The sequence below is a fragment of the Aotus nancymaae genome, unplaced genomic scaffold, assembly GCF_030222135.1.
Source record: "Aotus nancymaae isolate 86718 unplaced genomic scaffold, 86718_ANA_hifiasm-v0.15.2.pri h1tg000058l, whole genome shotgun sequence".
NCBI lineage: Eukaryota > Metazoa > Chordata > Mammalia > Primates > Aotidae > Aotus > Aotus nancymaae.
The window spans coordinates 42,309,244-42,334,513 of NW_026988472.1; the positions used below are offsets into that span (position 1 = coordinate 42,309,244).

The 25,270-nt window shown below is 39.8% G+C and overlaps 1 protein-coding gene and 1 pseudogene across 9 annotated transcripts in view; one reads left to right on the plus strand and one right to left on the minus strand.

Moving 5' to 3' along the window:
- The window catches only part of CTPS2 (CTP synthase 2), a 215,600-nt gene that overhangs the window by 124,903 nt on the left and 65,427 nt on the right, over window positions 1-25,270 (plus strand). The window contains exon 18 of one of the 9 annotated variants that reach the window (XM_021674815.2): window positions 20,942-21,023. The exons of 7 other annotated variants lie outside the window; for them this stretch is intronic. In XM_021674815.2, the coding sequence (XP_021530490.1) occupies window positions 20,942-20,975 (34 nt within the window). In that variant the 3' untranslated portion in view covers window positions 20,976-21,023. Of the gene's footprint in view, window positions 1-20,941; window positions 21,052-25,270 lie in introns of those variants that run through there. One more of the 9 variants, XM_021674818.2, reaches the window with a different exon arrangement.
- On the minus strand, window positions 1,565-2,966 carry LOC105704969 (E3 ubiquitin-protein ligase Hakai-like; annotated as a pseudogene).

The window sequence follows — 25,270 nt, forward strand, 5'->3', positions numbered from 1 at the left end:
CCATCTCTTGGGGAAAGGCGGCTTTAAACAGATCTACAGAGAAATAAGTATTTAATTATATTAATAATTGTCATATGTTTAGGGGCTATGACAGTACCAAAGAAGAAGGACAAGGGGGCTTGAGAGAGAGTGTAAAATGGGGTCCTGTCAGAACTAGAGAACCAAGGACAGCCTCCTGAACAAAGCAGGTAAATGATTTACTTGGTTTTGTGTGTGGTCACACAGTGCAAAGACAGTGGGCCGAGAGCTCCGAGACCCAGTGGGGATGTGCTTTTCCTGACTGACAGGACAGTTGGGTGAATGGTGGCACTGTTTCAATGGTATCTTCATCTGCCTGGTGTCAATGAAGTGAAAGTGTAGGCTAAATGACAATTAAGAATGGAGCTAGGGCTGGGCATGGTAACTCATGCCTATAATCCCAACATTTTGGGAGGCTGAGGCAGGAGGATAACTTCATCTCAGGAATTCAAGACTGGCCTGGGCAATATAGTGAGACGCCATCTCTATAGAAAATTAAAAGAATTAGCTGGTCATGGTGGTGTATGCCTATACTCCTAGCTACTCGAGAGGCTAAGGTGTGAGGATCACTTGAGCCCAGGAGGTTAAGACTGAGGTGAGCTGTGATGGCACCATTGCATTCCAGCCTGGGAGACAGAGTGAGACCATCTCAAAAAAAAAAAAAAAAAAAAAGAATGGGTCCCTTCCAATCTTAATTGTCACTTTTGTTGCTATATTTCTTTCTTGCACTTTCTATTTTGTTAAAATAAGTACTATTTACATACACATCTGTAGTCTGTTAAAGTCAGTGCCAGACGTTGGCCCTCACCACCATTTCTCCTACAGCTAAGGTTCTGCAACCCAAAGGTGCCATCGAAAATCAGGTAAGATACTTAGAAATGTGTAGGGGAGGAAAAATATTTTTTTTCTCTACCCATTCTAAATTCATGGCTGAGGCCCTATATCAAAAGACAGACTAACGAGAGAAAAGTGGACAAATTTAAGTTTTATGTGACACATGAACGTTCGTAAGAAAATGAAGACCCAAAGAAGCAGTGAAAGCTGAGTGGTTTTTTTTTTTTTTTTTTTTTTTTTTTTTTTTTTTTTTTTACTTTTAGGGTTTTATTGTAACTTTGGGAAATTAGTGGTAAAACATATGATTTAAAAACAGTACATGGCTGTACTTAAATTCACATAAAAATAGCATTTTTACAACCATATTGAAATTTAATCCTTTTACACAGGTTAACAAAATGTATCACAAGAAAAATTAAACATTGGGTTTAACAAAACAATACTTTCTAAGTAAAACAACAAAACATTTTTTCAAATTTTTTACAAATGGTCACCTCTAGGTCAATTTACTAAACTAGGGGAACACAGATGTTAAAATATAGCTGTGCTCAACTGAGCCACTTATCTGTACTACAGTATGGTTTTTTTTATGTGTTTTATACTACCTCCGTAAGAGGTACTTCTCCTTCCCAAAACAGGCAAAGCTTAATTAAAAGATTGACTATATGTAAGTTGTTTTTCCTCCTCATATCTTCAGTTCAAAATACTATCATCATTGGTAATACGGTCTATATCTCGTCTGAGCTGGATGATGTGATCCAGGAAGTGGGGTTTGAAAAGGCGGGCTCTGCAATCGTGGAGGAGGAGGTGGCCCTATTGGTGCAGGCCATATACCAGGACTCATTCCCCCTGGTTGTGTAAATGGAGGGCTCAGAGTTCCTTGATCTTCAGTGAACTGGGGTAATGAGTTAGGGTGATAATGGTGAGGAGGGGGTGCATTTACAGGTGGACCACCATGTTGAGGTGGGGGAGGTTCTGGAGGAGGATGATTCATATAAAGTGGCATCTGGGCAATAATATGTCCAGGGGGAGGGCTTACTGGTGGTGGAGCAGAGGTCATTGGTGGAGGTGGAGCTTGGCTATATACCAAGTGAGGAGTACCTGCAGCCTGGGGAGGATGTGGCATTGGATGGTTTATTGGTGGTGGAGGAGGTGGGGGTGGTGCATAATGTTGCTGTGGAGGCATAATATGAGGAGGGTGAGATACCACTGGTTGACCCTGATATTCAGGATGATGGTGAGCAGGTGCTGGGGCAGGAGGTGGTGGTTCTCTAGCACCTGAATTTGAGTCATCCTGAATAGGGACGGTTATTAAATTGCTGTGTTTTCTTGTTGAAATACGAAAGGTTTCATGACTGACCGATCGAGGTGGAGGTGGAGCCATGGACAATTCTGCTGGAGGAGCACGAATATTCTCATGTGGCTGATTATAGTGCTCATGTGGCACATGTTGCAAAGGAGGTGGTGGCATCATGATGTGCTGCTTTGGCGGAATATGGCTCATATGGTGCTTGTCTGGTGGCATTATAAAATGATCGGGGATTTCAGTTGGTGGTGGGGCAATAGGAGGATGAACATTTTCAAGTGATGCACAGGTAACAGGTTTTCCAGCTCTCATATGGCGATGGTTGATGTGAGCCTGTAGGTCTCTCTGAGACAAATATGTTCTCTTGCACCCTGAACAATGCTACACATGAAGAGAGAACCTCGTGTACACTGCTCAATTCGCTGCACAGGATCACCACAGCATTCACCCATAGATTTTAATGGGCAATCCACATTTGTCACAGAAATGAACTGGTGTATCATCCTTTTCACTTAAGATGTTTATCTGAAAGTCCCAAAAAAGGTGTCCAGGAAATCTCTGCTGATTTCCAAACAGCTCACCCCCTTTACAGTCATACGGTTCTTCTTCATTATAATCAAATTCTTCTTCATCACCAGGTGGAGCCTTTGCAGGCATCCTGTTTATAGTCCTTTGAGTTCGAGGTGCAGGTTTCGCTTTGTTTGCTTGCTTGGAGATGAGCTTTATAGGAATTCGTCTGCGAACATCAAGACTACCCAAGGATCCAGAACTATTAGTGCCTTGTAACTCATTGTCAGTGTGATCCATGATTCGGCTCCAAAGCTGAGTGTTTTTTATAGTAGGTTTGGTGGAGAGTAGAGATTGTGAATCCCCAAAATGTGAGACAGATCTCAGTTAATTTATAAAGTTTATTTTGCCAAGGTAGAAGATGTGTATCCATGACACAGCTTCAGGAAGTCCTGACAACATGTGCCCAAGGTGGTTGGGGCACAGCTTAGTTTTATACTTTTTTTTTTTTGAGACAGTTTTATACATTTTTTTAATACTTTTTTTTTTAATGTTGGCCAGGCTGGTCTCGAACTCCTGACCTTGTGATCGGCCCACCTTGGCCTCCCAATGTCCTGGGATTATAGGCATGGGGGTGGGGGGCTTCCAGGTTATTAATAGATAAGAGACAAATGGTTGCATTCTTTGGCCTTTCCAAATGAGGCAGTTAGACATGCACTTATCTCAGTGAGCAGAGAGGTGACATTGAATATAATGGGAGGCAGGTTGGCCCTAAGCTGTTCCCAGCTTGAATTTTCCCTTTTGCTTAGTGATATGGGGGCCCTGAGATTTATTTTCCTTTCATGTTTACCCCCTTTTTTTAAAAAAAATCTTTTGGAGAAAGCATTTTAGGAGAAAATGAGTCTCTGGTCCCAGGTTTCATCTGATCTCTCATGGCTAGGATGGTTTATTCTTAGATGGGTAGGTCCCCAGTTATTAGGAAAGTTCAATCTTAGCAGGTTGTGAAGTTGTATGTCCTATGAAGAGAAAATACGGGGAGGAAGGGGGAAAAACAACAACAAACAAAAGACCAATCCTGGAAAATCGATATAGGCCACATTACTCTGAAGTTTATATATCAGTGGGCAGGGATGAAAGTGGCTTATTATGTAAATAGGTTGTTGTTATTTTCTTCTGAAGTTTAAATAGTCTAGCTTCAGTTCACAGGGCTTTACAGAAGCACAGTTTAGTTTTCAGTGACTCCAAATTAGGAAAAAAATGGGGAAAAAGAAGGAAAAAAATTGAAAACATTATTTTGAAGACTTGTAGCCAAGAAAAATTAGAATTCAGTCCAAACTGTAGAAAATAGTAATAACCATTGAAAAACATTAGGTAAGGCTAGAATCTAACAACAAGTATACTACAGTTTTTTAAAAATTTTTCTCTCTGCAGTTTCCCATTTTTACTAAAGAGAGATCATGGTAGGACCAATTTGCTTTATTATACTTGGCCTGATTATTTGTATAAAGTACAGCAAGAATAATAATTTTTTTTTACATAGGCTTTTAAATTGGCTTTGATGGAAATTTGTTTCATAGAAGGAATCTCAGATAAAACTTTTTAAAAGCCAAGCTTAGCCATGGATTTGTACCATCAAATACCTATGAGTTGGGTGAATTCCTCTCCTCTTTAGGTTCCAAGATAAACTTGGGGTTCCTGGGCCTATCAGAAAGTGATATGCTTTACCTACCACAGGTCAGGAATCCTGTACAGGGATTGTGTAGACTAGGTATTAGGCCAGCATTTCCAAGAGGCCTTTATTGGCTCCATAAGTCAAGTTTGGTTCCTTAAAGGAAAGCACAACATTCCAGTCAAACCCTTGGCAAAATAATCAGTTTCTCTAATTGTGTCCTATTACAAAGGAAAACAGATTCTTTTTTTTTTTTTTTTTTTTTTTTGAGACAGAGTCTTGCTCTGTTGCTAGACTGTAGTGCAATGGTGCAATCATGGCTCACTGCAACCTCCGACTCCCTGGTTCAAGCCATTCTCCTGTCTCAGCCTCCTGAGTAGTTGGGATTACAGGCACATACCACCATGCCCAGCTAATTTTGGTATTTTTAGTAGAGATGGAATTTCACCATGTTGCCCAGGATGGCCTTGATCTCCTGACCTTGTGATCTGTCCACCTTGGCCTCCCAAAGTTCTGGGATTATAGGCATGAGTCACTGAACCTGGCCATGAAAACAGATTCTTATTGCACTTATGCAAATAACTATGTTGCCATAAGCTAATAATGCTCACAAATAGTTTCCAAATTCTGGAGAAATCAGGTAGAGAGAAACAAATATGTTCTAAATTTTGTTCATAGTATACTAAATTGTTAAAAGCTGTCCATAGCTCAAAAGAAAAGTTTTCTTGACTCTAAAAAAACAAAACAAAAGATCAGCAATATTTTAAGCAAAAAGTGAAAAAGATTACCTCAATCTTGTATTACTTCAGTCCTTGCAGTAAATTCCTGTTCTGCTTGATATTCATGAACATTTCAGTTCTCCATGAGTCCTAAAGGTTTTTCTTCTATTCTGATGTTGCAATCTCCAAAGTTATCAGAAACTTGTATTCAAGAGCACCTGTTTGAGTTTTATAGCTGATTATAAAATCACCTTCTAAAGAGGACTGAAACAAGACAGCAATTGTCTATGGATGACCAAAAGTTTAAGGGCTGCCATAGTCAAGGACACAATTGACAAGGAAATTTGTTACCTCTGTGGCACACAATAATTTAACATAGCAGTTATAATTATTACTGATAATGTACACTAAGCATATTAGAATTATAGGAATTTCCCATAATTTTGGAACACATATCACTAACATATTTGTACAAATATAGTCCAAAGAAAACCAAACACCACTTCATATTTGACAATGTTTCCTGTATAATTTTTATACCAAATAAGCCAAATTATGTTATTTTTGGACTTTAGGGAACCCAGTATCTTAAAGGATTAATTCAGTCAGAAAAAGACATAATTTATAATTTGATTTTGGAAAGTTTGTCAAATATCAAAGGCTTAAAACACTTAATATCACAGGTCATTGTAAAATAAGTCATTCATTTGACCAAAGTGATAACTCAAGGATTTCAAAAAAAGGTGAAAACCTTCATTCTTTGAGAGAGGAGACTTAATTTTCTAAATAATAAGCCATAATAAAAGCAACATAAAGTCAATTAAATTTGTTTTTCAAAAAGTTACAATCTATAAAATTTTAATCTTGACCATAAGATATAACTTCCATAAGCTTTTTATAACCTTTATTAAGTAGTCAGTTAATGCTTCAAGAAAATCTTGTTAATCTGACATAGGGGCAACATATGCTGGTCTTGCATCAGTGTGCCTTTGACATTAATGATTAATTTATAGAGAAACTGAACTTATTTTATCTCTCAAAATCAACCCTTACAATCTCACATGTCTATGTCTTCTGCAGTAGTCCCTGGGCCTTGACAAGTTGAATAGCTTTAATTTCTGGCCCTGTGTCTCAGGAATGCAGTTTATTTTGATTGACATCTTCTATGAGGCCTGAAGATGAAGCTATAATTGCTGTCAGTGTTTAAGATTTAGCAGGACTTGGTATCCTTTTTAGACCCAGGAGTCAAAGCCCTGTAACTCAGTGTCACAAGTACTTTAAAAAGCACATACATCTTTCTATATACACGGATGTAATAACCTTAATTTAAAAAAATTTTAATCCCAGTTTTTTTCTAAGCAAACCCAAACGTAATAATAATGATGGCATAGGAATTGTTTCAATAAAATGTAAAATCTGTTAGGCCATTTACCAAAAGGCAAAAGAAAAGATCTGTACTGCACAAAATTTTATGTTGGAAGAAAACATTTTCTTTGGACGTTTAAGAAAACATTGTTAGCATTAGTCCACAACAAACAGAACTTAAGGAAAAAAACTTATAAGAGCTGAAAATGAGTTGGAGGAGAGTGTTACTGTTTCACACCTTTTTCTTTTTTGAGACGGAGTCTTGCTCTGTAGCCAGACTGGAGTGCAGGGGTGCTATCTCGGCTCACTGCTACCTCCGCCTCCTGGGTTCAGGCGATTTTCCTGCCTCAGCCTCCCGAGTAGTTGGGACTACAGGCACGTGCCACCACACCCAGCTCTGTTTAAAAGGGGAGAGAAAACAGGAAATGGTGAGATGCAATAAAAGTTGAACTTTCTTGCTTCTAACCTCCAAGCTGTCCTTGTTTATTCCTGGACATAGGCTGAACCAACTTTGGGAGGAACTTAGTTTATAGTTTAGCTTTGAAACAAAGACGATAGCAGTCCCTTCCCAAAACAAACCTTACATGCCTGTGGACTAGACTGTGTAAAGCCACAAGATTAGAAGTCATGGTAATCTTACTAAACCTAAGATGTAGCTATTTTTATTTAAACCAATATCAATGTCTTCTTTATTAAAATTTACACAAGCAAAAATTATTCTGTTTTGGGATGGGTTTATAGTTTTGTAACCCCATACCAAATTTTGACACCTTATAGTGTTTGGCGGGATAAGTATGAAATTTCTTGATTAATAAATACAAATGAAAATGTATGCTGGCAATTCATAAGACATTTCTAATATTACTTTACCAATAATTTTAAAGCTAGCTTATTTATTAAAGATTTTTCTTAAGTTACACAACCTTGGAAAAGCATTTGACCAGTGTTTTCTTTTTTCCTTACAAAGTATTTGATTCAAGTGCTTTATTTTTTAAGCCAATTAATTAGAGCTCTTTTATATATTTTCAGGAGTGAAACAGTGTGTATGCAACACGAATACATAAATGTATTAGGTACGCTGATAGAAATACATGTTACAGATTCATAAAACCCTTTTTCCCTATCTTAAACTTTCAAATTCTTAATAACCTGTTTTATTGCCCTAGGCAGTTGTCAGCTAAATAGCTTTACATTTGCATATTAAAGGAAACAACTCAGGTGAAAGTCAAATAGCAAAATTTACATCCTAAGGCAGGAGAGAAAAAGTCTGGTGTTCTAGAGGGAAATTAAAATGGATTTAATTGCCAATTAATCATAAAATTATAGTGATTATAAAGGCCTTTCAAATATATATACACACATGTATACACACACACACACACACACACACAAAGATCCTGTAGCTTTTACTTCAGAACTTTAGCCATGAGATAAATACAAATTCACCTGCTTGCAAAAAGAACCTGTTTGATCCAAACAGCGTTTTTCATCTTAATAGAAAAATAACAGCAGATATAAAGCAGGCAGAAAAGAAAAAGAGAGAAAAAGAGAACTTAGCAACTCCATAGTTTGCAGGTCAACCTTAGGGCTTTTTCCTTAATGTAAATGTGCACAAAAACCATATTACTTCCATTTTGCATAAACTCTGGTAAGTAGAGGCGCCATAAAACCTAAGGAGTGCTCGAAAGGGGGTTATTCTCCTTGTTCTCTCCTCATTCTTAGATTATTTGTGTCCCACATTTTTTTTTTTTCTTAAAAGGAAGAACTGAGCTGTGGCCTAGGGGTTTTTGTGGTGGATCGATGTGTGCTGCTTGTGGGCAGGACTCCACAGTGTGTCACCACTTCCAGGCTTCTAGGTCACGAGAGACAAATGGTTGCATTCTTTTAAGTTTCTGATTAGCTTTTCCAAAGGAGGCAATCAGATATTCATTTATCAGTGAGCAGAGGGATGACTTTGAATAGAATGGGAGGCAGGTTGGCCCTAAGCAGTTCTTAGCTTGACTTTTCCCTTTAGCTTAGTGATTTTGGGGCCCCAAGATTTATTTTTCTTTCACAAGATTAATGGAGAAATATGATAGGGCAAAGAGAATGATCTGGGGTAATGAACTGGGGGAACTTAGTAAGGCCTGTTGGTTCACATTCTCTGTGTCCTGTGTCTTCAGAGATAAGAATGCTCCTTTCCTCCAGGTCTAGAGAAGGCACATTTCACCTAGGGTCTTAATGATCTGCATCAGGGGAGAAGGGCAGGGAAGTGTCAGAGAGACCTTCCTGCTTTTGTGGTTTTCTCAGATTTCTTCAGCTTCAAATACTTGATACGCTAAAGTGACATATTTTGGGGTAATGTGTCCTGAACCCCATCACAGGCAGCTTCTTTTAAAAAAGTTTTCAACTTTTATTTTAGATTTGGGGGTACATGTGCAGGTTTGTTACTTGAGTATATTCCATGACACTGAGGTTTGGGGTACAAATGATCCCATCACCCAGGTAGTGAGCATAGTCCCCAATAGGTAGTTTTCTGTGCTTTCTCCCACACCCTCTCCCCAGTCTAATGGTCCGCAGTGTCTATTGTTCCCATGTATTTTCATGTGTACCCGATACAAGCAGCTTCTGATCTTTGAGATTGATGTCCCTGAATATCACTAAAAGATAATGGCAAATTCCATGGACGTCATTCAGTTTCATTGCTCCTGAGTGAGGCCCACTTTCCATCCATATGGCTTCGTCAGTATTACCTGCTTCCTCTGAGACAAACAATAGTGAAAAGTTGGAGAATCCAGTTGATACCGTTTGATCATAGAGCTCATTTTTAAGCTTGAGTGTTGTCTTAAACTTTCATCTTTTTCTTCAACAAGAAATTGTTTTGAAGACAGATGTATTGCTTTGATTTGTTTTCTCTGAGGGAGACTATGCTTTCAGTCAGGATGCTGGGATAATTCTGTAGAGTAAGCTAAAAACCTAGAACCTGGAGGTTGGAGCCAGCATCCCAGGAAACTAAAGTTTTCCAGGCTGAATCATCCTCTCAAGGGGATTCTCTGAACTAGAGAAACCTGTCATATGCTACAGACCAGGGTGATGAGACTACTTGTCATCATGGTCACTTCTGTAGAGAATTTAATGGTAAGAGATTGATATTTAGATAATGTATATGATCTACATTTCTGGAGTAGCAATTTCTGAGTTGATTTGCGCAAGTATATATTGTTTCAGTGTCTTCAGAGATACGAAGATGCAAAAGTAATTTTCAACCCAGAATGTGATTTCTTTGTTGCCACCATTGATTCATACCAAGATTTCCAATAGGATGAGATTTTTCTTTCATGGCTTTTGAAACATCTCCTTTTCTGAGGGGATATCACAGACTCCATGGTTTTATCTGATAAACGACATGCTTTTCTCCTGTTTCCCTATCATCTTTCTTTTTTCCCAAACTTCCTAAGCATAATTCTTTTTTTTTTTTTTGAGATGGAGTTTTGGTCTGTCGCCCAGGCTGGAGTGTAGTGGCGTGATCTTGGCTCACTGCAACTTCTGCCTCCTGGGTTCAAGAGTTTCTCCTGCCTCAGCCTCCCAAGTAGCTGGGATTACAGGCATGTACCTCCATGCCTGGCTATTTTTTTCTATTTTTAGTAGACATGGGGTTTCACTGTGTTGGCCAGGATGGTCTTGAACTCCTGGCCTCAAGTGATTTGCCCACCTCAGCCTCCCAAAGTGCTGAGATTACAGGCGTAGGCCACTGTGCCCAGCCCTAAGCATAATTCTTTATTTGAATTAAAAGATTTGTTTTAACCTGTTTAAGAATGAAAAAGTGAAGGGCATGATTACAAATTCTGTATTGTACAAAGGAGGCATTATTTAAAGATGTGCCTTCTCCCTACCTCCTACCCCACACAGGCTCAATCCTGCCCATTTTTGTAAATAAAGTTTTATTGGAACACAGCCACACCCATTCCTTTATGTCTTGTCTATGGCTGCTTTCATGCTACAAAAGGATAGTAGTTGACACAGAGATTCACAAAGCCTAAAACTTTTACTATCTAACCCTTTACAGGAAAAGTTGGTCACTGCTGATCTAAAGGATGTGATACAAGAAAATCTTTTTACAAGGCTTCAATAGAATCCAAGTTTTAAAAACTTTTTTTCTATTTGGTGAAGATAGTCTCTTAAAAAAGGTTCTAAAAGAATGTATGACATGACGTTCCAAAATAAAAGGTCACAGAAAAGACTCTCTTTAACCTCTGTCCTCAACTACTTTGTTCCCTTCCCTGGAGGTCATGTTACCAGATTGTTCTGGGTTCTTCTAGAGACATACCACACAAAGATGATTTTTTTTTCTATATTGTTTAAGCGGCTTTTTTTTTTTTGGAGACAGAGTCTCGCTCTGTTACCAGACTGGAGTGCAGTGGCACAATCTTGGCTCACTGCAACCTCTGCCTCCTGGGTTCAAGCAATTCTCCTGCCTCAGCCTCCTGAGTAGCTGGGACTACAGGCTCATGCCACCACGCCCGGCTGATTTTTTGTATTTTTAGTAGAGATGGGGTTTCACTATGTTGGCCAGGATGGTCTCAATCTCTTGACCTTGTGATCTGCCCACCTTGGACTCCCAAAGTGTTGGGTTTACATGCATGAACCATCGCGCCCAGCCTAAGCAGCATTCTTATTTCAGATGAGATTCTACTTCTCTATTCAGTGAGAAAGATAATTATGAGAGATACTAAGGAAAAATGTACAGGGAATAGGCTAAAAATTAGTTTAGACTGTCACAGATATTGTGCACATACTGATGGGCTTGACTCTGAATGATTCAGCAGAGAATACAGAAGACCTGTAAGATATGATCTAGCTGGGGAAGGCCTTAATACAATGCTTGAACCAAATCCTGAGAGATGAGTAGGAATTGAGTAGATGCATCGTTGTATTATAAATGCAGGCAAGACCAATTATTGGCTAGCATCCCAGACAGTTCCCAGAGATCCTCCTGAGGCCTAGTGTGTCCAACTTCTCAAAAAATGCTGCCCAGAATCAGAGCATCCTGAAAGTTGTGAGTCACTGTGAAGGCTGTCACTCTTCTCATTAACAGGCAGAGACATCCCCTTTCTCTTTCCTTCTTTACGCTAGCTACTCTGTAGACCTATGCTATCCAAAAAATATAACGTGAGTTACCCGCATGCATTACTTGAAATTTTCTGGCAGCCATGTTAAAAAAGTAAAAAGAAACAGATGAAATTACTTTTAGTAATTGAGTAATTTTAACCCAATATATCTAAAACATAGATTTCAACATGTAATCGATATAAAATTTACTAATGGGATATGTTACATTCCTTTTCCCATATCAAGTCTTCAAAACTTGGTGTAAATATGACACTTCTGGCATATCTAAATTCAGACTAGCCATATTTTAATGCTCAATAGCCACACGTGCTAATGAAATGGGAGAAGTTCCCTTGTCGCCCTTTCAGGGTGTGCCATGGGGTTGTGGCTTGCTTTGGTGCCCCGCTGGTCATATCCCTAGCGGGAGCATGCAGACGGGCAGGTCGTGGAGAGCGTGGGCCCCGACTCCAGGGCAGCATCTAGGGTTGAGTGTTGACAACTCCCAAAGCCCCAGTGGGTGTGTGTTACAATGCGCTCTTTCAGTTTTGCCATCCACAGGTGGCTTGTGTTAATCAGCTCGATTTGAACCTCTGTCTTACTGCAAGGACAGAGGGCTTTCTGTATCCCAGCTTCTTGCCTTAGTGTACCAGAAAAATTGGATCACATGTGGGCTTGGAGAATGAGTGCAAGGTTTTACTGAATGGCGGAAGTAGCTCTCCTCAGATGGTTGGGGAACCAGAGGAGGATGAGTGGGAAGGTGGTTTTTCCCTGGAGTCGGACTGCCCTGGGCTGAACTCTGTGCCATCTCACTATTCTGCTCTCGATGGCCTGCTGGAGTCTGTCAGTGTGTTTTTCTGCTGGGGTGTTCTTCTGCCCCTCTGCTTCTCTAGACGTCCAGTCACTTGTGTGCTCTTCTGCTGGTGTGTTCCTCTCGACATGCAGCTGCTTGTGTCTCTGCCCACTAGGGTCTCAGGGTTTTTATAGGCACAAGATGGGGGCATGGTGGCCCCCAAGGACATGAGGGAAGGACAAGGACAGAGAGGGAAGCCCAAGGTCAGACCTAGTCGAGCAGAGGGTTCAGAGGAGCTTGACTGTAGTTAAGTCAAGGAGAGAGTCTTTGTCAGCAGATATGCCACTTGCTCGTGGCAGAATCCCTGGGTATAATTCATAGAGCACAAGAATATATATTAAAATCTTAAAGCATCTAACCTTTGGTTATGTGTATTTTCGTGTTTGAGGTGAAACTAGTATAAAATGGCCGTGTATGAGACCTGCTATTGGACTCAGTATTTTTTTTTTTGAGACAGGGTCTTGCTCTGTCCCCAGGCTGGAGTGCAGTGGTGTGATCTAGGCTCACTACAACCTCCACCTCCTGGGCTCAAGCAATCTCAGTCGCCCAAGTAGCTGGGACTACAGGTGCATGCCACCATACTTGGCTAATTTTTTAAGGTTTTGTAGAAGCGGGGGTCTCACCGTGTTGCCCAGGCTAGTCTGAATAGCATTCTTGAAGAGACAAAAGACATGGATTAATTGAGTTTGCTGTTCTAGCATCTACCACTCTCTACTCAAGACCATTGTAGGGGAAATTTACTTGGCAGGTTCTTTCATAGTCCCCTTAAGAAGGTTTGCAAGTAATGAGTACTTTCTGCATTCAAAGGAGAATAAGCATTTGACAGCAACATCTACTGATTGCCAGTGTTTTACTTCTGTGTTTCATCCTTGATTTGGGCATAGTTTAGAAAAAGCCAGACTTTTTGGCAAGCTTCAGATGGAAGCTACCGTTGATGAGCAAATTTGGCCCTTCTCATCTCCAACTAAAGAGAATGGAGATTTTTAACAAAGAAATGTTGAGACACACGGATCATTGAGTTCATCAACAAGCCTTTTTTTGAGTCAACTTTGCCTATAGGGTGCTAGACAGTGAGATACAAAGGTGACTTAGACCCCTGTGTTCAGAGAATTCTGTCTTATGTTCAGGGCAGATAGGGAGAGAGTCACATATTAGTGACATCTGAATCTTTCAAGAGTGCTTCAGTATGGCCGAGTGTGGTAGCTCATGCCTGTAATCCTAGCACTTTGGGAGGATTAGGCAGGAAGATCTCTTGAGCCCAGGAGTTTGAGACTAGCCTGGGCAACATATGGAGACTCTGTCTCTACAAAAAAAATAAAAAATTAGCTGGCCATGGTGGTGCATGCCTGTAGTCCCAGCTACTTCAGAGGCTAAAGTGGGAGGATGGCTTGTACCTGGGAGGTTGAGGCTATGGTGAGCTGTGATTGCACCACTGCATTGAAGCCTGGGCAACAGAGCAAGACTCTGTCTCAAAAAAAAAAAAAAAAGAGTATTTCAATAGAGGGATAGAATAATGGCTCAGCATTGGCATCTTACTGGGAAAGTGATCATGTGGGTGTCAGGATTTCAATATTACTGAGAAAAGCGGTGTAGCTTTTCACATACATGTGGGCGTGCACAAGAATGATTTGCTCCAACCTAGGATATAGATGGGTAGATTTGTGGAATTGTGACGTGGTTTATGAAAGGATGCTATAATAACAATTGTGGCATTTTCAGCATTTATTAAATTTGTAAATTGCACAAGAACCCCTTTCCATGGCTCTCCTGATTCCTGACTACTTCTAGCTCGATAACAAATAATTGTATATTAGTGTAATTCTTTTCTAAGCTAAAAGAGAATAATGGTAACCTAGGAAGCCTGCAGCAGGTGGGGAGTCCCTAATGTTAATGACCCAATCAAAGTTCTTTAAATATGTCAGCTAACAAGGCAAACCATAATTATAGATTAGAAAATCATTCAAGTGTATATGTAAATGATGCCTTTCTTAATTTAGAAGTGATATTTGACATTTATTGGAAGTTTGTTTTACATTTGGTATATAGTCTGGGTCTATTGATCTCAAAAAAGAGGACATTCTCTCTGGTATGCCAGACCATGTGGCTGGTCCCACAGAAGTAGGGAGCCTGGTGTCTGCAATGGACTGAATGTGTGTGTCCCCTCCCAAATGCATGTGTTGAATCCTAATCCCCAATGTGACGGCATTTGGAGGTGGGGTCTTTCAGAGGTAATTAGGTCATGAGGATGGAGCTCTTATGATGTCATTAGTGCCTCTATAAGAAGAGACACAAGAGAGATGACCACTTTCTGCCATGTGAGGACACGGGGAAGGTGGCTATCTGCAAACCAGAAAGACAGCCTTCACCAGACACCAGATCTGCTGGCACCTTGATCTTGAACTTCCCAGCCTCCAGGACTGAGAGAAATAAATATCTATTGTTTAAGCTATCCAGCCTATGATATTTTTGTTACAGCAGTCCAAACTAACACAGTATCCAGAACATATCCTTAGTAACACTATGAAGTACGTGTGTATAATGTTATTTCTCTATTGATTAGGGGAATATGAGGGAAAGAATAACTTCACATCTTGCTGGGTTACATCTTGCAAACCTGGGATTCACCAAGGATCTGCTAGCCAAAGCCCACTTTGTGGAGAAGTGATATCTTTTTATTTAAGAGAGATGGGCTTTGTCCTCAAACAGGATACCACTGGCCCAGAGAGGAGCAAATTGCCTGGCCACAGTGGCTGCCCTGGAAAAGTACTGAAGTGATTTAGATAAAAGTCAGCCTCCAATATCACAGCATCTTGTTGATCCAAGTGTGATAGTGTATTTCTGAGTCTGTTTTCTCTTCGTTTAATCTGAAATCATACAATATGGATTGGCTGGTTTTGAAATGGCAATTATTTGCTCTTGGTATCTTTCTGGTCTTATAGAAATAGCCTAGCTTAAACTGAATTCTGGTTCCAGGCGGAAATAAGAATTCAGAAAGAGCATCATAGGAAAAACAATATGTAACTTAGAATACCACTTAGAAATACAGCATAAGTCAGGTAAATACTTAAGATAATCTTTGGTTTGTTTTGTCCTGTTTTCTCGACTTCCTCAATTACAGCTTTACTCTTATGGCCCTCAGGAAGGCAGCCATGAAAGCACTTCAGGGGATAAACTACTTAGAATTTAAGCCCTAGGAATAGGTTTATTGTGAAGGCAAAACTGCTGTTGGTGGCATTCCACAGCGGTGAGAAAATGCAGAATGCTTACAAATTGACAACCCAATCAAGATAATTTATTTCTTGTCCAAACCTGAGGGTACTTTTAGCAATAACTCTTTTAATGTAAAAAGTGAAGGAGGTGAATATCATGTACACTCATTAAATAACTGAAATGTCTGTTTTTTTTTTCCATAAGGCATCTTTTTTCCCCCTAAAACACACCTGGAAGTGACCTCATTATGCAAGGCAGCAAATCTGGCTGCAGAACACTTTTAAAGCCCCTTTGCCATAGCTTATTTAACCTTAAGAACTCCTATTTTATGACAGTAAATCAAAACAAAGTGGGAAAACTATAAATAATTTATATGTAACATAGCTATATAAAAAGTAGTAGAAATATAACTCACCTGTATGTAAAATAGCTATGTGAAATAGCTTTAAAAAGCATTCCACTGAGAAAACATTAGGAATATTAACAATGGTTATCTTTGAGTGTTGGGGAACATGCGTGAGTTTTTTTTTGTTTTTCTAAATTTCTTGTTTTTAAGAATCATCCAGAATAAGTCAGTGAAATATTTAACTTGTGTTATTTATTTAATTAAAAAAAAGTCTCTGACACAGAGAACTTAGTTCATTATGCATCTGCATTCACATGTCTCTGACACAGAGAACTTAGTTCATCATGCATCTGCATTCACAGCTCACTATCCTTCGTGGTCAGTGTAAGCCTCCTGTTTTTGTTTCTGTATTCTCCCCACTCCCCTACCGGGCTCCTTTTTTTTTTTTTTTTAGATGGAATCTCGCTCTGTCACCCAGGCTGGAGTGCAGTGGCGCGATCTCGGCTCACTGCAGCCTCCACCTTCTGGGTTCAAGCAATTCTCCTGTCTCAGCCTCCCGAGTAGCTGGGACTACAGGTACACACCACCATGCCTGGCCAGTTTTGTGTATTTTTAGTAGAGACAGGGTTTCACCACGTTGGCCAGACTGGTCTCAAACTCCTGACCTCAGGTGATCCACCCGCCTCGGCCTCCAAAGTGCTAGGATTACAGGGGTGAGCCACCATGCCTGTCCCCATGCTCTTTTTTTTTTTTTTGAGACAGTCTTGCTTTGTCACCCAGGCTCGAGTGCAATGGTCTAACAGCTCACTGCAGCCTTGAACTCCTAGGCTCAAGTGATCCTCCCACCTCAGCCTCCCAAGTAGTTGGGACTCCAGGTGTGCGCCACCATGCCAGGCCAATTTTTAAATTTTTTATAGAGACAAGTTCTCACTCTGTTGCCCAGGCTGATCTCGAACTCCTGGCTTCAAGTAATTCTCCTGCCTTGGCATCCCAAAATGTTTGGATTACAGATGTGAGCCACTGTGCCTGGCCCTCACCGTGTTCTTGAAAAGATATATGTCCCTGAAATATTGACAGTGTTGTTTTGTGCACATATTTGTGTTTTATTTAACGAAATGGCGCTGATTCTTATTATATGCTTTACTATTATCATTCAACACCACATTTTAAGTCTACCCCATTTCTATGTGTACTTTTAGCTCATTGCTTTGGGGTGCTGCATAGCATTCTTTAGTCTAGACCCATCACCTTTTACTTATGTATTTCGTGAGCTGCTTCCACCTTCCTGCTACCACAAACAAAGACTATCCCTGAACACATGCCCTAATGGAGCTATGTGTGAGTTCCTTTGGGATACACGTATCCAGCAGTGGAGTTGCTGGGCCATGGAAATAGGCACATTTAATTTAGCCAAGACCAGCCAGTTGCTTTTCTGGAAAGTGGTTGCACCAGCCTGTCTATGTGAGCAGGGTCCCAGGTCCCCATATATTTGCCAAGCATTATCCACCTTCCCAGTTTTTGCACACCTAATGGGTGCAAAGTGGTGTATCAGTGTTGTTTTAATTGACATTTCTGATTGCTGGTGATGTTAGCCATTCTGATTTCTACCTTTGTGCACTGCTTCCTCTTAACCTTTGTTTTTTTCCTCTTTGACTTCCAGACTTTAAAATGTGTATATATATGTGTACTTAATAGTCTTATTGAGATATACTTCACATACCATACAATTCACCCACTTAAAAAGCATTAATTGGTTTTTAGTATGTTAAAATGTTGTGCAACCATCACCACAATCAATTTAAGAACATTTTTGGCCAGGCGCAGTGGCTCATGCCTGTAATCTCAACACTTTGGGAGTCAAGGTGGGAGGATTGCTTGATCCCAGGAATTCAAGACAAACCTGGGCAACATAGATCCTGTCTATGAAAACGCAAACAAAAGCAAAAACAAAAACAGAAACATTTTCATCAGCCCCCAAAGAAACACCATACCCGTTGGTAGTCACTTCCCATTTCCCCCAGTCCTCCTAGTTCTAGGCAGCTGTTTTCTGTCTCTATAATAGATTTTTCTATTCTGGACACTTCAATAAATGAAAATGTGCCATATGTGGTCTTTGTGATTGGCTTCTTAGCATAAAGTTGTTTTGAGAGAGAAGAATTGAACTAGGAGTTCTAACTTTATAAAGTATTTATAATTGCTAGATCCTGAGACTACAAATAGAAATATGTATAATAGATATGGGTTTTCTAGACAATATAATTGGTAAAAATGACAAAAAAGAGAAAAGAAAGCACATAAGTTGTAGAAAATATCTATGATATTAAGACAAACAAAAAGGTTAACTCACAGTAATGTATAGTATTAGCCCGTGTATCTTTGCATAAAACAAAGGCGGGACTGAGGTAAAAGAAAATGTCATTAGTGTTTATAGTTGCACAGTAAGATTAAGAATAATTTATTTTTCTTCAAAATTTCCATAGTGAACCTGTGTTTTTTCAACAAAGAAAAAATCTAAAGTGATAATAAAATGATGAAAATATAAACTTAAAACCCATCTTTAAAAGTAACAAATCTTTCTCAGCTATAGTGCTAGTTTTTTTTAAAAGTAACAAACCTTTTTACTGTGGAAACTTTGCAACATTACACAAAAATAAAATCAATATACAATGAACCCTCAACTCAGCCACTCTCGTTTTATATATGCAAGTGTTTTTCAAAGTTGAGTGTGCATCAGAATTATCTGGAGGTTCTGTTAAAATACAGATTGCAGGGCCCCACCCTTAGATTTTCTGATTTGATGGATCTGGGTTGGGGCCTGAGAATTTGCATTTCTCACAAGTCCCCAGGAGATGCCTACACTTTGAGAATCACTGACTGATCTGTACCCTCATCTGCTTCTACTGCTACCTGGATTATGTGTAGGAAATCCTAGACATCATTCCATCTGTAAATATTTCAATATGTATCTCTAGGGAATAAATATAACCACCATACTCTTACTATATATTTTAAAATGCCTAGTGATGCCTTAAAATAATCGAAGAGCCAATCAGTGTTCACACTTTCCTGTCTCATAGACATGTATTTTTTTACAGTTGGCTTTTTGAACCAGGATCTATTCTAGGTTTTGTCTTGCATTTGGTTGATCTGTCTCTTAAATTTCTTTTAACTGGCTTAAAAGATTAAAATCTGTCTGAAAAATAAAGGATGAACATGGTGTGATTCTTGCTTCTATTTCAGAGGATGAGTGCACATGTTGTGCAGGTCAGACTCTGCCAGATCATCTAATCCAACTACATTGTGAATTCACAGCTTGAGGAGGCATGTTTAGATTGGGCACTCCCTGTGACCTTGTTGAGCATACAGCCCTGGGCAAAAGGTCCATGGACTGTGGTTGCTGAGGCCGTGTCTGTCTTCCGCAGCTTGATTGTTCATTTCCCTTGGAGTGTGTGAGCTTCCTCAGTGTCCTTCCAATGAATCTCTCTGCTGCCTCTGCCTTTCTTTTGTGCTTAATGCTAGCATTGGTTTTTATTTTCCAGCAACCAAAAAAAATGTCTATTAAGTCAGAAATTTGTACCTAGTAGAGGGATTTTGCAAGCAACAGACCCTAGAATATGAAATGAGTTGTGGCGAATGGCAGAGCCCCCATTTTGCTATAATAACAAAGGGCAGAAAAACTGTGGATCAGTCTATGGCTTGTTTCCTCCTGAAACTGTGTACCTCCCTGTAAAAATATAAGGATTTTTCCCAGCCTAGCCTATGTCTTTCTGCCTTTCTTGAAGTGCTTCAAGAGGGAGCACTAAGCTTTGGCTCAAGATGGTCCATGTGACAGCAGAGAATGAGACTGATGTATGGTTTCATTAAGATTTTTTTCTTCTAGATATGAGGTCTCACTGTGTTGTCCAGGTGGTCTCAAACTCCTGAGCTCAAGCAATCCTCCAGCCTCAGACTCCCAGGTATCTGGGACTATGGGTGTGAACCACCATGCCTGGCTATGGTTTTATTAAGGAAAGTATATGCCCTGGCCAATGATCGCACATGTTGAGGGCCTGTCAGTCATGCTCTCTTAGAAAGTGGGCAGCTAAGGTGATATAGTGCCCAGCAGGGGAATCTGCTCTCTCAGGTGGGTTGAACCTTTCTCCATGGCAAGGGAAGTAAATAACAAGTGGACATTTACAGAAAATGGTCCAGGAAGGTCATGTTCATTGCTTTTCCTTTTACTGAATATTTTTGGTTCCCAGTCCTCACACTATATATTGGGGTAACATTCAGCCCACATATTGCAAGATCATGAGAAGACACATCTCATCTTGCCTGAGACATGGACATCACCAAGAGATCCTTTACTTGGGAGCTGAATGGGAGACTGGCTGTGAATTTGGATTGTCTTTAATGGAGAGGGGTCAGTTCATTTTTGGCTGTATGTGTGATAGCTGTATTGCATTAGGTGGTAGCAGTTTAAAAACGTGTGCATGGGAATAAAGGGGTGTATGTATGTGTGCGTGTATGCTGAACTACCAAGGATAGACTGTGGTATATATTTATTGTTTTGTTTTCCCAGAACAGGGAATTAACATTAGTCAGGTTTCTGCTGTGCTAATGTTACATAACAACTAACCTTCCAAATCTCAAAGGCTTACAAAAGCAAACATTTATTTCTCACTTATGGGTCTGTAGGTGGTTTCAGCTTTGCAGCATGTGGCTTCTGGCTGCAGGTTGGTTTCTGGTCTGCTCCATATATCATCAGTGGCTACCCACGGCATGTTCTCGTGGCAAATGGCAGAAATTCAGAAAAGAGGCTAAGCCAAACCTCACAAGCACAATTAAAGCTAAAGCTTTAATTTGCGGCTAAAGCAAATCACAGGACTAAACCCCAAATAAATGAGGGTTGGGATTTATTCTTGGCCCACGGCAAACCTTGGAAAAGGAGGGGAAGGAAGACTTGAGAACAACATAATCCATTCGACTATATTCCCCCTTCTTCTGAGAAATCAACCATGTGGTTTAAATGTGTTTCCTTTCTCAATAGACTGCATCGTTATCCATTCAGTTGCTCATGTTAGCAGCCTAGGATACAAGAAAAGTTCTGGATTGGGAAGAGAGGAGCATTTGTCCAGTGTGAGATCTATTGAGAATGAGGTGAGTCTGGGATAATCAGAGAGGTGAGGAGACTGTTGGCTGTACAGATCTAGAGTGAAGCCATTTTGGTTGTTAATTTTCCCACCCGAGCTCCTGTAAGTTTCATGAGTGGGGCTAATGACAAATGTTACTGGTTTCTTAGGGTCCTCTCCACTAAAGTGTCCTTATGATATAATCCTCGTGAAGTTACTCTGGGTTCTGAACGAAGACTGGTCCTGTTTCCTTTCATATGTAACTCTGTGTTATTAAATGTCAATCAAGGTTCTCTGTGTGAAATTCCAGGCAGGTTTTTATTGCTTCAGAGAAGTTCTATGACCAAAGAGCATTGGCAGGTCCTGTTTTTCAGTTTCAGCTTGTTTTGATTCACCATTTGTAAAGATTCTCCTGAAAAAGGAATTTCTGTGTTTGTGTAAATACACTTGAGTCATCATATCTTGTGCAAATTGTATTGATTAATGGTCTCTTATTTGCTTCCTTTTGCGTATTGTATTTATAGCTCACATTACTTATAATTGTTGGACAACATAATATGGACCAGATGGCTTCATTATTCTGAGTTTCACATTTTGAATTTTAAACGTTGTGTTGGATTGCCTGTGGCCAGCTGTGTCCTGGAGGAGATGATGAAGCCAGACCATAGTTCAAAGATCTTGGGCCAGATACCATGGACATTAGGTGCTGTTGAGGTTATTAGCATTTGAGGTGTCCTCTGGTTCCCTGCTGTGATTTCACTTGGAAGTTCTGACTGCAGAGCCAGGGAGAAAGAGGGAGGATGGGGGGGGATAGAGAGAGAGAGAGTGAGAGCGAGCGAGCCTTGAAGACCTTCTGATCATGTAGATGTCCTATGATTGCATTGTATTTGAAAAAGCTTTTCACCCATAAGCTCATAGAACTTATTAATACTTTAGACATTTTAAGTGTCGCTAATAATATTTGAAAATAAGAGTATCAATCAGGGTCAGCAGGAAACAGGTGTCATTCTCAAACAGGATAATAGAAAATGATTACCTAAGAAACTGTTTATAATGATATGGGTTCAGGAAAACAAGGTAAAGTGAAGTAACATTCTAGACTTGTATGGGCAAGGGGAAGGAGTGGTTACTAGGACCCAGAGAGAGTAGCCGTAGCTACAGGAAAAGGTGACTGGATCACAGGGTGCCCAGACATTTGGCCAAACATTATTCTCGGTGCATTTGTGAGAATGTGTTGTCTGGAAGAGATGAACATTTGAACTGGTAGACTGAGTGAAGCAGAATCCCTCCCTAACGTGGGTGGACCTCATCTAATTAATCAAAGATCCAAAGAGAACAAAAACATTGGGTAAGAGGGAAGTCGTCCTGCTTGACTGTATGAGTTGGGACACTGTCTTTTCTGGCCTTTGCATTTGGACTGAAACATAGGCTCTTCTTGGATCTCAAGACTGTGGGCTTTCAAGTTGGAATTTATACTATTGGCTCTCCTTGTTCTCTGGCCTTCAGAGGCAGACTGAAACTACACATTGGCTTTCCTGGATCTCCAGCTTGGGAGATCTTGGGAATTCTCGGCCTCCATATTCATGTCAGCCAATTCCTTACAAGAAATCGCTCTGTCCATATATTCTATTGGTTCTGTTTTCTGGAGAACCATGACTGATATAGAGGTGCCGTGGCCTTTCTTAGGGGGACATCTAGACAATGCTGGTCACCAGGTAGAGGAGGGAGCTAGGGTAATAAATGCCTAGATCTCATTCTTCTCCCTGGTGCCTGTAATTGGCTGAAGTCACCTGGAAATTATAGGCCAAGGGAGCCAGTTGATGTAGCTTTTGAAGAATCTGGGACATACCCTAGGATAGAGAAGAATGAAAAGTGGATCTAGAGGGTACAAACAGAACCTTTCCAGATAATTAGGTTTTATAACAACTATTGTTGTTATCACTTTCTTATATTCTTCCAGAGATATGCTCTGCATACATAAGGATATATGGAGATCTTCATAGTATTAGTGATATTTCAGACTCTTCCAATATCACTTTCATGGCTGCATAACATTAAAGAATCTTTCATTATTAAACAGTTTTACGTAGAATAGTTGTAACAGTTATATAATACAAAACAGTAATGAAAGAAACACCTGTTTGCCCCCTTCATCCTGTTGGAATACTACCAAAGCTTTTCAGGGTTGCTGTGAGCACATTCCCAGTTGCACTTTTTTTTCCACCAAGGGTAACTGTTATTTTGAAATTTTTAATCGCTCTTTTGAGATAATAATTTCATTATCATTTTTCTGCATAAATATATATTCTCAAAGTATTATCAAATTTTATATGATTTTGATATTTTTGAACTGTGTATAGATTTCTGAGAATCAATTTTTATACTTAACAGTGTAATTTTGAGATTCATCCAAGTTGATATATGTTATTATTATTTTTGCTGCTGTATCTTGTTCCATTATATGTATATGCTATAATCTATTTTTCTATTTTACTGTCAATGGACATTTGTGGTTTCTACCTTTTTATAGTACTGCTATATAATTTCCTTGCATATATGTGCATGAGTTTTTCTAGGATAGTTTTTCTGGGAGAAAAAAAGCCTGATGACAGAGCTTATCTTCAACTTTTCAGAGATAATGCTATATTATATTCTAAACTTGTTACAGTTTTCATTCCCACTACTAAACTGATCGATTGGACTGCATTAAAACTAAAAATGCTTGATCATGAAAACACAAACTTAATGTTACCAAAATGCAAGGGGTTCATTCTAGGTCTAATTGCTTACTGCACAGAAAGCCAGTCATTAAGAGAATAAAAAGGCAAGGCACATAATATGAGAAAATATTTTCAATACATATATTGAACAAAGGATTGATATTCAGAGTTTCTTAAAAACCCCAAGTCAGCCAGGGAAAATGTGGCACATATACACCATGGAATATTATGCAGCCATCAAAAATGATGAGTTCATGTCCTTTGTAGGGACATGGATGAACCTGGAAACCATCATTCTCAGCAAACTGACACAAGAACAGGAAATCAAACACCGTATGTTCTCACTCATAGGTGGGTGTTGAACAATGAGAACACATGGACACGGTGGGGAGCATCACACACTGGGGTCTGTCTGAGGGAAATAGGGGAGGGACAGTGGGGGTTGGGGAGTTGGGGAGAGACAGCATGGGGAGAAATGCCAGATATAGGTGATGGGGAGGAAGGCAGCAAATCACACTGCCACGTGTGTACCTATGCAACAATCTTGCATGTTCTTCACATGTATCCCCAAACCTAAAATACAATAAAAAACAAAAAACAACCCCAAGTCAGCAAGAAAAATACAGACATCTCAATTTTTAACAATGGGCAATGGCTAGACATGATGGCTTATTCCTGTAATCTCAGCACTTTGGGAGGCCACCATGGATGGATCACTTGAGCCCAGGAGTTTAAGACCAGCCTGGGCAACACAGTAAGTCTTTGTCTCTACAAGAAAAAAAAATTAGCTGGGCATGGGGGAATACACCTGAGGTCCCAGTTACTTAGAAGGCTGAGGTAGGAGTATCGCTTGAGTCTGGAAGGCTGAGGCTGCAGTGAGCTGTGATCATGCCACTGCACTTCAGCCTGGGTGACAGAGTGAGACCCTATCTCAAAAAATATGTGTAAAAGACTTGAACAGGCACTTCATAAAAGAGAATCTCTAAGTTGCCAAAACACATATAAAAGGTGCTCAGCTCACTAGTTCATCAGGGAAATGCAAATTTAAGACATGTTAAGAAGCCACTATATACTCCCCAAATCCTCACACTGGAAAAATTGACCATGCTGTGTTCACAATGATGTAGAGCACCAGAACCTCTTACTCTCTGCTGGTGGTAAATTAATTTAAATTGGTACATCCATACTGGAAAATTGGTAGTATCTACTAAAACTGAACCTAAGCATAGCTAAAACACACAATTCCATTCCTCGGTATATACCCAGCAAAAATGCCTGCAAAATGTTAATAACAGCACTATTAATAATAATGTAACATTAAAAACAGCCCAAATGTCCATCAAGAGCTGTATATCCATGCAACAAAATGGATGAATCTCACAAATTTGATGAAAGTTGAAAGACACCAGATATAAACAAAACTAACTGATGGCAATAGGAGTAAGAATAATTGGTTACCTTTGAGGAAGGTGATGATTTGGAGTGGACATGCTGGGGGCATCTGGCACTAATAACATTCCTTATCTT